Source organism: Balaenoptera physalus (genome assembly GCF_965194825.1).
Source record: "Balaenoptera physalus genome assembly, chromosome: 17".
NCBI classification, from domain to species: domain Eukaryota; kingdom Metazoa; phylum Chordata; class Mammalia; order Artiodactyla; family Balaenopteridae; genus Balaenoptera; species Balaenoptera physalus.
In genome coordinates, this window is record NC_138895.1 from 27,967,055 (window position 1) to 27,980,564 (window position 13,510).

The following is a 13,510-nucleotide window of genomic DNA, read 5'->3' on the forward strand; positions in this document are numbered from 1 at the left end:
CATTTTCATTTTCTTGTTCCTTTAAATTTAAAATCATTTGATAGAAGGTTTTAGATGACCTAGGTTTCTGAAAAAGGCTTTCCTTGGAACTTTGAATAATGCTTTCCTTTTACCTCCATATATGTCCCTTAACAAACAAAAAGTCATTCCACTTCTTGGCCTAGGGCTGAGCTCTTTAAAAAGGAAGTCTCTTTTCCTCTTTGCAATTCAATGCACAATGTTCAATTGGTAGACCAGTACAATAGTAGGTAAAGTCACTTGAAATGTAGTTCTAAATTAAATATCTTCAAATAAACAGAATGAGGAAAATCATGGACTGCCTACATGACCACACATTGTAAATTCCAGGGATTTACCATGAAAGGAAATTTCTCTTGTATTCTGATTTCCATCATTCATCATCAAACAAGTGTGTTGTCTGTTAAAATTTTAAACATGCCATCTTACAACAGATGACAGTGCTACAGCATGACTCAGTGCAGCAATTATTCTGGTAATCACAGGGTTGGAATACTAGAATGTGTTAAAAGAGATTGGAATGTCACTACAGCACTTATGTAATCATCTTTTTAAATATTTTGTGAGTCTCTTGTGTTATGTAGTTGAATCATGTAATATAGTTAGTTAATAGCATATTTAAAACCATAGAACTGTGCTCCAGTGAATTTTGTGTGTGTTTGTGATAGTGTGTGGGTTGTGAGTGATGATACTTTATCTACTAAACATGTATTTTGATGAATTAAAGGGTCTCTATTTCACTAATTGGTTTAAGATTAGTATATTGGTGATTTGCACTATTCAACTAAATCTACTGGTTATTTGACTATTGAATATCTTGGTTGTTTTACTGTTGAATCAATCAAGTTTTTTAATTGATATGTGGCTAATTTTCCTCTTTCCCCCCCTTCCTCCCTTTGTTCCCCCCTTCCTTCCTTCCTTCCTGCCTTCCTTCCTTCCTATGACTGTGGGTAACATTATTCATAGTTTGTACTTCAAACAAGATGAACTTTTACTGGTAGTATAGTTTAGAGCCATTTACTAGTGACCTTTCTTAACCATTGCGTGACTCAGTTTCCTCATTTAAAGTTAACTTCATCAAGTTCTTTTGAAGAGTGCCTGAAACATATTAAAATTCTCAACATATTAAGAACCCATTCAGTGGAATTTCATTGCAAGGATTGTATTCCTTTTGGAATTTTTCAAGTCCCTGTTTATGTTTTTTTCATTATTACACTTTTCAGTAAACACTTTACTTAAAATTAAGTTTTGGTGACTGGTGTGATGCTCTTGTTTTTACACTATTTAGTATTACTATTATAGAACTATTCATGCTTCTCTGCAGCCTGCTTTCTTCCTACTTCACAAATGCATGAATGCCAATTTCCACACAATTTCTCACTTGGGGAAACTGGTTGTAGCCTTCTACCTCCTACCTGGGATTCTGAAGGTGTTAAATTCATAATTCTGTCACTGACATGTGCCTCCCACATAACCCATAACACCATGGTTTCGTTAGGAAATGGTCCTAAATATATCATGCAGGCTCTTTCTGCTCTTTACCTCCTGCACTGTTACTTCCTCTGGTACTCTTAATTCTAGGAAGCCTGGATCAAACTGTATACATGCTTTATCCATGCCCAGATTTCCAATAACCTTTCCCATTGTAGCATAAGGATTGTTGTGCTGGTGGGAAAGGAGAGTGATTTCCCTTTATATTTCCTATATAATATATAAAACACCCACATTTCTGTGGAATGTTCAGTGGAGGTCACCAAGTCCACTTTTATAGATTCACTGTTATGGGGACAGAACACCTCACCACTCACTCTCGAATACTACCTTCATTATTTCATTATCATCAAACTACATATATTTTTAATGACCAAGTGAGTCTCTTACATTACATTCTTGATGTCCTAGTCAATTTCATTCACTGAATTTTAGATTTCCCCTTTCCTGGATAAATTCTTGTAATTATACTGTCCTCTGACAGCCTCTGCCATGACTACAAAATCACTCTTCATAACTGATGAAATATACTAAACTCATAGTTCCCTGATTGCCTCAGCTTTTCTGGCATTTGACATGCCTTCATTTCAGCCACCAGTGGTAAAGCCAAGGCTTGAAAAGTGTCATCATTCAGAAGTACTTCACCTTCAAGTTGAAAACTAACAAAGTCTGAACTGACAATTGACAAATCTGAACCGACAATTGACAAATCTGAACCTGAATTTAACTCTCTTGTATATTCTTCTTCATTTATCCACCTCTATTCCTAAGCTGGAGATGCATAATTTGTTTTAATGTTGCCCAGTTAGTATCTCAAGATGGCCTGCTTCTTGGCCTGCAAAAGTTGCACTTTGCTGACCATTCTGTATGGATAGCAGGTAACTTTTGGTCTGTGTCTCTTGGGGAAAAATCCAAAGAATAAAAACATTTGTGTCATTTGTTTATTTAAAAATAATAAGTAGTTAACGCATTACAAACTACTAGGTTAATTTCATATTAACAATTTAATATACATATATGATTGCTTACATTATAGTGCCATATATGATTGTATAAATTATGGCACCTGGATTTCAAGGAAAACTCTATTTATAACTCTAATCCTTAGTATGTTGTTTAAGATACTCTCATGGTACATTTTAAACTGTATCAGATTCTAACCTTTCTGATTATTTCTCTGCTAATGACCACTCACTGTCCTAATTGGACTGTTCATTCCTTTTCTAGGAGATAAAATTAGAGTGTTTTCTCTTTGCACTTAGCTAATTGCTTAACTTTTCCCAATTGAAATAATTGCTACAACAGGTAGACGGTTGAAAATTTTAATTCTTTAGTTTATGCCTTAAACATTAAGCTATTTTTATTTTAAAATACAGTTATAATAGCAAGGAGTATTTTAAAAAATTATATACCCACCTAATAAATAAATATTTTCATATTCTGTAGCAATACATTTTAAGATCAGAATACTAACATTAAGTATATTAATTATAATTATATTAAGTTTTTAGTATAATTAACGTGACAATGTAATCATGTATGATAGACACTGCAATGAGAGTAATTTAAAAACATAATTTTTTTTTTAAATTTTATTTATTTATTTATGACTGCGTTGGGTCTTCGTTTCTGTGCAAGGGCTTTCTCTAGTTGCGGCAAGCGGGGGCCACTCTTCATCGCGGTGCGCGGGTCTCTCACTATCGCGGCCTCTCTTGTTGCGGAGAATAGTCTCCAGACGCACAGGCTCAGTAATTGTGGCTCACGGGCCCAGTTGCTCCGCAGCATGTGGGATTTTCCCAGATCAGGGCTCGAACCCGTGTCCCCTGCATTAGCAGGCAGATTCTCAACCACTGCGCCACCAGGGAAGCCCCTAAAAACATAATTTTTTTCTCACATAAAAATCTATGTCCTTTCCCTTTAAGGACATGACCCAGAATTTGTGTACATTACTTCTGTGCTGATTCCATTGGACAGAACTTTTTTGCCAGGGAGGCTTTAAATATAGTCATTTTCAAATATCATATGATATCACTTATATGGGAAATCTAAAAAAAATACAATGATACAAATGAACTTATTTACGAAACAGAAACAGACTCAGAGGACAAATTTATGGTTACGGGGGGTAAGGGTGGGAGAGAGGGATAGATTGGGAGTTTGGGATTGACATGTACACACTGCTATATTTAAAGTAAAATGCCTTTCCATGAAAAAAAAAAATGTCATTTTTTAAGGCAGCCATTAGTTTGACTTAAAATACAAACTCTACTACTAAGGATGTTAATGGCTATTGGGAGGCAACTAGCAGTCTCTACCTCCTATATTAATGACTTCTCTGGTCTTATTTCAGAAAGAACCTTTTTTGAGCTCTCACCATAAGCCAGATCCAGTTGATTTAAAAATGAATGGAATATAATCTTTACCCTGGAGATTATAAATTAGTCCTTGTGATAAGCAGGGGTGGAGGATAGGAGTATGATGCAATGTATTTTCCAGGGGAAGAATGGGTTAAGACATTCTAGGTAGTGAAATGTATCAGAACATGTCACTTCAAAATATGCCACTTTGGTATATTGATTATTTTGATCTGAAGACACTTGAAAAACAGCAGATGCAGATAGAGGCTTTCTCTGAACTCTGCTTATCTGCCTAAAGACTTATCCTTCAAAAGGAACTCAGCTGTCAACAGTCTGGTCCCGTCCCTGGGATTTTCATCAACCAATATTGACTTTTATCACAGGAGAGGAGACTGGAAGTCCACACCACACCCAGACACACTGTAACAAGCAGTGATACCTCCCATCTATTCTTCTAAGGACTCATTCATTTTTCCTAAAAATCAACTGACTTCTAAGAGGCCTGCATCCCCACTCCCCCTGTTAAGATGGTATTTAATCCTGAATTCTAAGCCACTTCAGGGAAACTCATTTTTTCTTGAGTACCCACCATGCATACATGAGGTATACATGTTGATAAACTCTGTTTGTTTTTCCTCTTGTTAATGTCTTTTATTACAGGAGTCTGAGCCAAGAACTCAGAAGTATAGAGGGAAATTTACTTTTCTTCCTGCACAGTAGTGAGATAGGCTGTGAAAACAAGCTGTGTCATGAAATGGCACAATTTACTTTTCTTCCTACACAGTAGTGAGTTAGGCTGTGAAAACAAGCTGTGTCATGAAATGGCACAATGTAGAGAACAGGAATAAGTTCAGTATGGCAGTATGTAGAGAGTTTGTAGAGGGAAAGTAGTAGATGAGCCCATGGAGGTATCTTGTGATGTGATGTGAAGGGCTCTGTGTGTTTGAATTTTATCATGTAGACCAAGGATCCACAAACTAGGGCCCATGGGCCAAATCCAGTTTGCCAGTTTTTGTAAATAAAGTTTTATTGGAACACAGTCATACTCACTTGTTTACCTCAAGTATCTATGGCTGCTTTGCTGCTACAATAGGAGAGTTGAATAGTTGTGACAGATGCAGTAAGGCCCACACAGCCTAAAATATTTCCATCTGTCCCTTCACAGAAAAAGACTGTCAACCTTCCAGATGTAGACAAGGATTGCTCTTTGGAAGTTTTAAAACAGTAGAAATCTCTAGACCTAGAAATCTGTCAGTTTTCCGAGTGACTTCTTTGAAAACCAAGTTATCCCAAGTTTTCTTAAACTCGAAGCTTTTAAAGAGCTCTTCATGAAGTTGTCATATGGTATTAATGCACAATGAGCATCATTCATTAAGTCTACATTAATCTGATAGACATTATACTTCAAATAATTACTGCCTACTGCATTACCTTTGTCCTTTGTGAGCTTAAATTTCACCTGTCAACAACAATCGCTTTGGAGTGTGATATTTGTATATACACACAAAAAAGTCTTGCCTTGGCAAATGTGTACTTGAAAGGTAATGCCTTAAGCCACGAACTTTTGCACTTTTGTTCACTTCATATATTACCATATTTTTATAAGGTTTTAAGGTTTAGTGTTTCCTTGTGTAATTTTTTCTGTTCTATTGTTGTAAATAAAAGTATTTTTTTTACTAATGCAATATAAATCACTGTGACTTGTTATTAAATAAGCAGATTCTGTTAGAACTCCTTTATTCCTCATAATTTAATTTACCATCAATTTCTTGCATTGTAAATGACAACTGTGCTATCGAGCTACCTTTTGTTTTGCATAGTGAGGATGCAGAGCAATCTGATGCCTTTAGATGCAGCCATGAGTCTTTGTTTTTTCAGAGTCTCTGCCTGACTGGAAAACAGATAAATCCCATCAAGACATTTTAAAAGCACTATTTCATGTTTAAAGCATGAAAAACAAACTGGTAAATCAGAAAAAAAACTGTATTATCATGAATATGTAAAGAACTTAAAGATCATAAACAGAGACTTCCCTGGTGTCACAGTGGTTAAGAATCTGCCTGTCAATGCAGGGGACATGGGTTCGATCCCAGGTCCGGGAAGATCCCACATGCCGCGGAGCAACTAAGCTCATATCTCAACAGAAATTAGAAAAATGTGGACATTAAGTTCACAATGTCAATAGAAATGGCTAATAAATATGTGAAGAGATGCATAACCTCAGTGAAATAAAAGAAATGCCAATTAAAAACATAATGAAATACTAATATTTCTACTTATCTGATTATAAAGGTGAATGAAAAGTATTAGCTCCAGTAGCTTGGGTCCATAAAAACATAAACACTCTAATCTTCTGTTGACAAGAGTATGGTTTTCAGTCTTTCTGGAAGACAGTTTGGCTATATATACTATATTTTAAGTGTTATGCTATTTACAGCATCGTTCTGATAATTTTATAGGAATTTATGCTAAGGAAATAGTAGAACAAGGGCATAAAGATGCATTCATAAGATGGCTCATGTGATAGCATTGTTGGTCCTGAGAACTATTGATAGAAATAACCAAAGTTATTATCTACTGTGAGCTGGCGGAATACCATATGGTGCATTCATCAAATGGCTGTTATTCAGCTACTATGTTGTAAGTGATGAGTAAAAATAATAGTTTCTTTCTTTTCCAAATACTCTTCCCTTTGCTTCCTTCACAGCATACCTGTATTTGTCTCTAAGTATCTGGGTTTCCCCTCTCTTTGAAGGTTCATTCTCCCTAAACTAGCAGTTAAATTTTGGATTTCACAAAGTTCTATCTAAGACTCATTTCCTTTCTCATACTGTTTCCCTCAGTCATATTTTTTCAAAGTGTCATTGGTGACCAAGTCATGAGTCATGAAATCAATACAGTGGGTATTACTGGTTACAGTTGGGTAATAACCAACATTTTAAACACTTATTGCAAGGAAAATAGCATATGCAAAGGTACAGACATGGTGGTATGTTTGAGGAATTTCAAGAATTTCTATAAAACTAAACCATTATGTTCATTTGGACAAGATTTAAAAGTTGAGCCTGGTGAGAAAGGCCATGGAGGGCGTTGTATGCTATGCAAAATGGACAGTATTTTATCTTGAAAATGATAAAGAGACACTGATATTTTAAGCTGGATTTTATTGAGGAATTTAATATACTTACTTTCTCTATAAACAGGAAGAATAGTGAATATTTATTCCATTTACTGAAAATGCACATTGTATCATCCTAATGCTTAGCTATCCCGGCTAATCAGAACATCTCCGCAGAGACTGAACTTGTATCAATAATATTTTAAGAACTATTCAAGCAGCTAGTCACCATAATATTCATCATTGTAATTTCAGGGTTGTTTCATTTATAACAACTGTCTGTGATCTTTACTATTAAAGCAGTATCCCAGAGTATGTGTGTCTGAATCACAGAAAGAAGAGTGTTCATCTTATCCTATACAGCTACAGTATGTGTAACTCTGGAGCCACAGCATCAAATTCTTATAATCATCCTCCTATCATTTGGATGTAGTAAAACCCAAATTTACCTTTTAAAAGAGCTGCTATTTTGGATAGGTTATAGACTCTGTGAACTTGGACTCCACAGGTTTCTTCAAGCCATCCTCAGAAATCCCCAGGAAGCTCGTTCTTTTTTTTTTTTTTTTTAATTAATTAATTAATTAATTTTATTTTTTTGACTGTGTTGGGTCTTTGTTGCTGCGTAGGGGCTTTCTCTAGTTGCAGCGAGTGGGGGCTACTCTTTGTTGTGGTGCACGGGCTTCTCATTGCGGTGGCTTCTCTTGTTGTGGAGCATGGGCTGTAAGCACGTGGGCTTCAGTAGTTGTGGTGCACAGTCTTAGTTGCTCTGCGGCATGTAGGAATCTTCCCGGACCAGGGGTCGAACCTGTATCCCCTGCATTGGCGGGTGGATTCTTAACCACTGCGCCACCAGGGAAGTCCTGAAAGCTCGTTCTTCATTATACATCCTGAGTCAGTAACTATGGTCACACTCAGAGTCTATGAGAAAGGCTTTCTGAATAAGAAAAACTTACCTGAAAAGCCTATGCAAATTAATTTTTTCCCTGAAATGTTTGTCACCGAAGTAAATCTAGCTATTACTAAGTTATGCAGAAATAAAGTCAATCAGGGACTTACCTGGTGGTGCAGTGGATAAGAATCCACCTGCCAATGCAGGGGACACGGGTTCGAGCCCTGGTCCGGGAAGATCCCACATGTCGTGGAGCAACTAAGTCCAGTGTGCCACAACTACTGAGTCTGCGCTCTAGAGCCTGCGAGCCACAACTACTGAAGCCTGCGCGCCTAGAGCCCGTGCTCTGCAACAAGAGAAGCCACCGCAGTGAGAAGCATGCGCACCACAATGAAGAGTAGCCCCTTCTCGCTGCAACTAGAGAAAACCCGTGCACAGCAAAGAAGACCCAATGAAGCCAAAAATAAATAATAAATTAATTAATTAAAAAAAGAAAGTCAGTTTATCATTGTCTTATTTTCTCATATCAGTGACAATGTTCAAATAATATTACACATGCCTTGACTTGTTAAGCATAATATTCTGTAATCAAACACATAGCTTCCATCTTTTCTGAATGATTCAGTCACAATTATAGTCTTTTTAAAATATTTATTTATTTGTATATTTATTTGGTTGTGTCAGGTCTTAGTTGCAGCAGGCAGGCTCCTTAGTTGTGGCTCGTCAGCTCCTTAATTGTGGCTCACTGGCTCTTTAGTTGCGGCTCACTGGCTCCTTGGTTGTGGCATGTGAACTCTTAGTTGTGGCATGCATGTGGGATCTAGTTCCCGGACCAGGTATCGAACCCTGGCCCCCTGCATTGGGAGTGTGGAGTCTTAACTAGTGCACCACAAGAGAAGTCCCTACAATTATAGTCTTGCAAATCCTAACGATTCCTTAAATTTGTACAATACATTATAGTAAACAGGTATAGGCTATATTATTTGAATCATGTGAAATTACGTTTGCGTTATGAAGTTCTTAAAATAATCAATGCTATTTAACTGTACATTTAATAACCCCTCCTCCAACATTTGGGAGTTGTTGAATCTACTTTTTATAGGTTTTCTTCCATGTCTTACTGGATTGTAACTTTCTCTTGGTGCCGTAGGCAATGTGACTTTCTCAAATAACATCTTTCCTTATAAGGAAAAGACAATAACTTTTGTGTGTAAAACAGAAGGACATTTTGTTAAAATGTCAGTTTGAAGTGTCATCTCACTTATTTTTGTTTTTTTGAGCCTTATGGGTCTGGTTACCTATCACATACTTTTCTTTTAGTACTTTCAGGGTCAGATTCTCAAGAAAATACAGAAGGCACCTGGGAAGCGGAAGGGTCCACAGCTTGAGGAAAGGAAATGAAAGCATTACACAAGGTTTGATCCAGTGCCCATTATTTGTTGATAGTCTGATTCAAAGGAAAAAACAGAAGGCAAAGGGAAAGGAGAAGTCACTCAGGAGCATGAGAAATGCAAATAGAAGGATTATACAAGATTTGGTCCCATTAAAAAAAAAATCAAAATAACAAAAAACAAGTAACCACATGATCAATGAAGGAACAGGTTAATAAAGAGCCATCTTAACTATTCACATTTCATGAAGAACCTTGATAATAATATTCAGGTTTTTAAGGATTTTCCCCTTTTGAATGTCTCCGAGTTTATTACTTTAAACTCCAACCTATTATTGCTGGCTGCTAGTGTCTGTCTTCCTAGTGACTCTCAGAAGCTGAGAAGGACTCTAATGGAAGTATGCCTGTATAATGGCAGCAATGATGCATCCCCAGAGGCCATTCTTTGGATTCAGAGAAGAGCCAGAGGGGAGGAGGGGTGACCTGGAAACTAATCTAAGATCCAGACGTGAACCCAGACAGTTAAATCTTATTGAAGGTCCCTAGGTGTTTTCCCTAAAAATACATCAGTGGTCCTTTTATTTCACACCAGTTAGACATAAGAGCAGACTGTACTCTACTACCTTCCTGAACTAAGGAACAAATTTTCCATAAGGGCAGAGGAAGACAGAAATACTCTTAAATATTTTACAGAAGAGTAATCATAGCTTCTTTAGACTCCATTTACCTATGGTTAATTATGTATTACTTATGTTTTTGTTTTTGAGTTCTTTCCCCTACCAGGAGAATGATCTGAAGGCTAACTCTAAATTAACATCTTTTTAAAAATTGTGGTAAGAACACTTAATATGAGATTTATCATTTCAACAGAGTTTAAGTGAAAAATACATTATTGTTGACTATAGGTATAATGTTTTACAGCAGATCTCTGAGCTTATTTATCTTACCTTACTGAAACTTTTTTCCCAGCAGTTAATAACTCCCCATTTTCCCTTCCCTCTGAATTTACACTTTTAAATAACCAACTCATGGCCTTACCTTTGTATGCTAACATTGGACACCTAAATGCATTGTTTTAGTTGTTTGATCAGTCTTTCATGAATATCAGTGAGATGACATACAAAAGTGCCCAGTAAGGAGCCGGAGGTGTTCTTTAATGTTAACGGTCTTCTTATAAATGAAATACCCTGTGTGAGGCACAATGGAAACTATTAACATGAACTGAGAGCAGAGTCTATCCTTAGAAAGTTCTCAGTCTAATGGAGAAAATCATACATATGTCTTAATAGTAGCTAAAATAGAAAAATGTTAAGAACCATTAGAAGAACCATGAAGTCTTCTAACTTTTGACTTTGAGATGACCACTCATTGTCTACCCCCATTTCCCTAATAGTAATCCATGGAGATTTTCCTTATCTTCCTTATCTGGCTGAGTCAGCAATGATCTCCTCCTTAATACAAGTGGATTGGTCTAGAAAGCTTGCAGACTCCTTCATTTTCAGAAAAAGTTCTGCCGTGTTCCAGTTTAGGTCAGATGAGCTTGGCTTTCTAGAACTGAGTCAAATGGCTTATGTGGGAATTGGAATTGTGATAGCTATCTTTGGAAAAGTCAGTGGTTGCATACTTTCTAATGCAGATAATCCCTTAGAGTATTCACCTCAATAGTAAATATTTTTTTTAGAATTTGACCAGAGAGGCTAGCTCTAAGGAGACCATGTTTTATACTTTTTAAAAAATAGATTTTAGCACATTTAGCTCACCATAGTCAATATTTAAAGTCATTTACATATTTGATCATCAAAAACAATATTGGCAGGTAGAAAGTTGAATTTTTCGGCTTCATTTTTGTCTACCTCAATGGAACTACTAATGAGGTCCCTGGTATTCATATGGGGGAAACCTCATTTCCTGATTGCATTTGGTTCCTGTCAAGCTGAATATGCTTTCATTTTGACACCTACATTCTGCTTTTTAAATTCCATACTATTTGCATGGACATTTGGGTGTATATGGGTAATCTTTGACTTATTCTATCCACACTCTTGCAGAATTAATTAGCTCTGCATTGACTTTGAGTACAATGGGGACATTGGGATTTTGAGGCAAGAGAATTATTTTTTAGGTTATTCTTCTAGAGTTAAAGGCATTAATCACAGAAAATTTCTTTTTAGATTTATATTTAAGTAATCCAACATGGATTAATGGTAACATGTGGGATAAGTGTAGAAGAAACTTTTATAGTGTTTTCAACCTGGATGCCAGCATCATAGAATACATTTTAATGATTTCTTCTGTACTTTCTATAGTCTTTCCAGTGATACCATTGTCCAGGTAAAAGATTTATTTTTCACTATCATTTTAACTTGGTGGAACTGTCCTTTCACTATCATTTTAACTTGGTGTGACTGGAATGAGAGAGTTCAACTTTGTCTATCCAAGAAACTTAATAAAAAAACAAACAAATCAAACTCACTTGTCTTGAAGAAGATCCACTCTTGCCTCTTTTCAATGAATTGTTAAAAACAAAACAAAAGCAAAATGTTTTATCTATGCTCAGAAAATGTAGACTTAAGCCCTCTAGTTTTTGATTTGTTAAATATATTGAGTCAGGAACAAATGGCATAAAATAAGTCTTGGCCAGGTTAGAAAAATCACGTCTAAAATAAAAATCAGAAGTGGTTACATTCAGAAGTGGGGTCATATTAAAAGAAAAGTTTACAATAAACATGACATTGTCTTGATACATTGAGACATAATACATCATTTTGGGAAGGTAGAGGTGAACCCATAGTTTTGGTAATGAGGTTCTGCCATAATCACCTGAGGTATGTATTTAGTGAGTGGGGCTATGGATTCTCAGATTCTGGTTGACTAAGGAAAAATGTTTTCCTCTAGTTTACATTCCAAAGTCAACTGCCTTGAAGTCTGTAGACTACAAGCTGGCATCTGATTGCCCCTCCATATAGCACAGTTGATGATGATGCTAAATAAAGCAGCCTATGAAAATGTCCTGTCTCTAGAGCACTCCAAGTGCCACTCAGTCATGTAAATTCCTGTCCTTCCCAGTGTTTAACTTTATTAACTTTCCTAGTGTGGTCCTCTTTGGTTAGATTCAGATTGATTTTTTTTCACTTTTAAAAAGGAGTCAACAGTTCTTGCCCTCAAAATTATAGACTGAGCTTAAGAACATAGAAAAGATATTATTTCTTATAAGAAGATAGGCTCAAAACATGATTTTTCTATCTCTAATCAAATTTATTTCACTTGTTGAGAAAGCCAAAAAGAACAACATTATTTATGATGCATTCCAAATTTTACTTGGTTCTGTTTCTTTGGACCAGGAATATGTTATCAGCTAAGGAGTACGAAATCAGTATAGAACTCAGATTATTCATGTTTTCTTAGAGTGAACCTATTAGTTTTACTGCAAAATCCAATACTACAAATATGTAAAGGTGACTTGTCCTTTTTAGCCTCATCCTCCTGCCTTTGCCTTTGATGTTAAGCTTTTGGTCACATGGGCCTTGTTTCAAACTCTCATACTCATTTGTCTCTTTAATCATGCACTGTGCTTCATGGCCTTTGTATTTATTCTTTCCTTTTTCTGGATCATTATGTCCCAGGTGTTTGAATAGCTGCTTCTTCATTTTATTCAGAATTAGGCTCAAATATAATCTCCTTGCCATATATCCCCCTTCACCATGTTTTCTTTTTTCATAACACTTGGCACTGTCTAGAACTGTGCTGGTAGTGTGGTAACCACTAGCCACATACAACTTTTTAAATTTAAATTTGTTAAAACCAAAGGAAATTAAAAGTTGAGTTTCTCAGTCATACTAGCCATATTTCAAGTGTTCAAGGGCCAGCTGTAGTTAGTGGCTATCTTATTCTATAGCACAGATCTAGAACTATTAGGTTCAATTATTCCTTTACTCTTTTATTATCTATTTCCTCTCTATGTACACTTCTGCCACCTCTCTTTTTGCCCCTCTCAACTAGAATATAAACCACTGGAAAACTGAGATCTTGTTTATCTTCGTTACTGGTGTTTCTCCAAGCCAGGAACAATTGGTCAAGTAGTGGGTTCTCCTTGAACATTTGCTCAATAAATAAATTAATGAATATTAAAGACTAGAATGAATGGCATTCAGATGTGCTATTCCAGAATAGTGGTCAACATTCGAAGGATGTTTCTCAATATGGAACTTATTTAAACATGAAAAAACTATACTGTATTCATCTAAGTG

At 36.1% G+C, this 13,510-nt stretch overlaps 1 protein-coding gene across 9 annotated transcripts in view; it reads left to right on the forward strand.

Moving 5' to 3' along the window:
- RALYL (RALY RNA binding protein like) overlaps nt 1–13,510 on the forward strand; it is an 881,748-nt gene that overhangs the window by 170,208 nt on the left and 698,030 nt on the right. Inside the window, exon 2 of one of the 9 annotated variants that reach the window (XM_082434025.1) lies at nt 9,194–9,288. The exons of the other annotated variants lie outside the window; for them this stretch is intronic. Within the exon in view, the coding sequence (XP_082290151.1) occupies nt 9,271–9,288 (18 nt within the window). The 5' untranslated portion in view covers nt 9,194–9,270. The remainder of the gene's footprint in view (nt 1–9,193; nt 9,289–13,510) is intronic. 9 annotated transcript variants of the gene reach the window in all.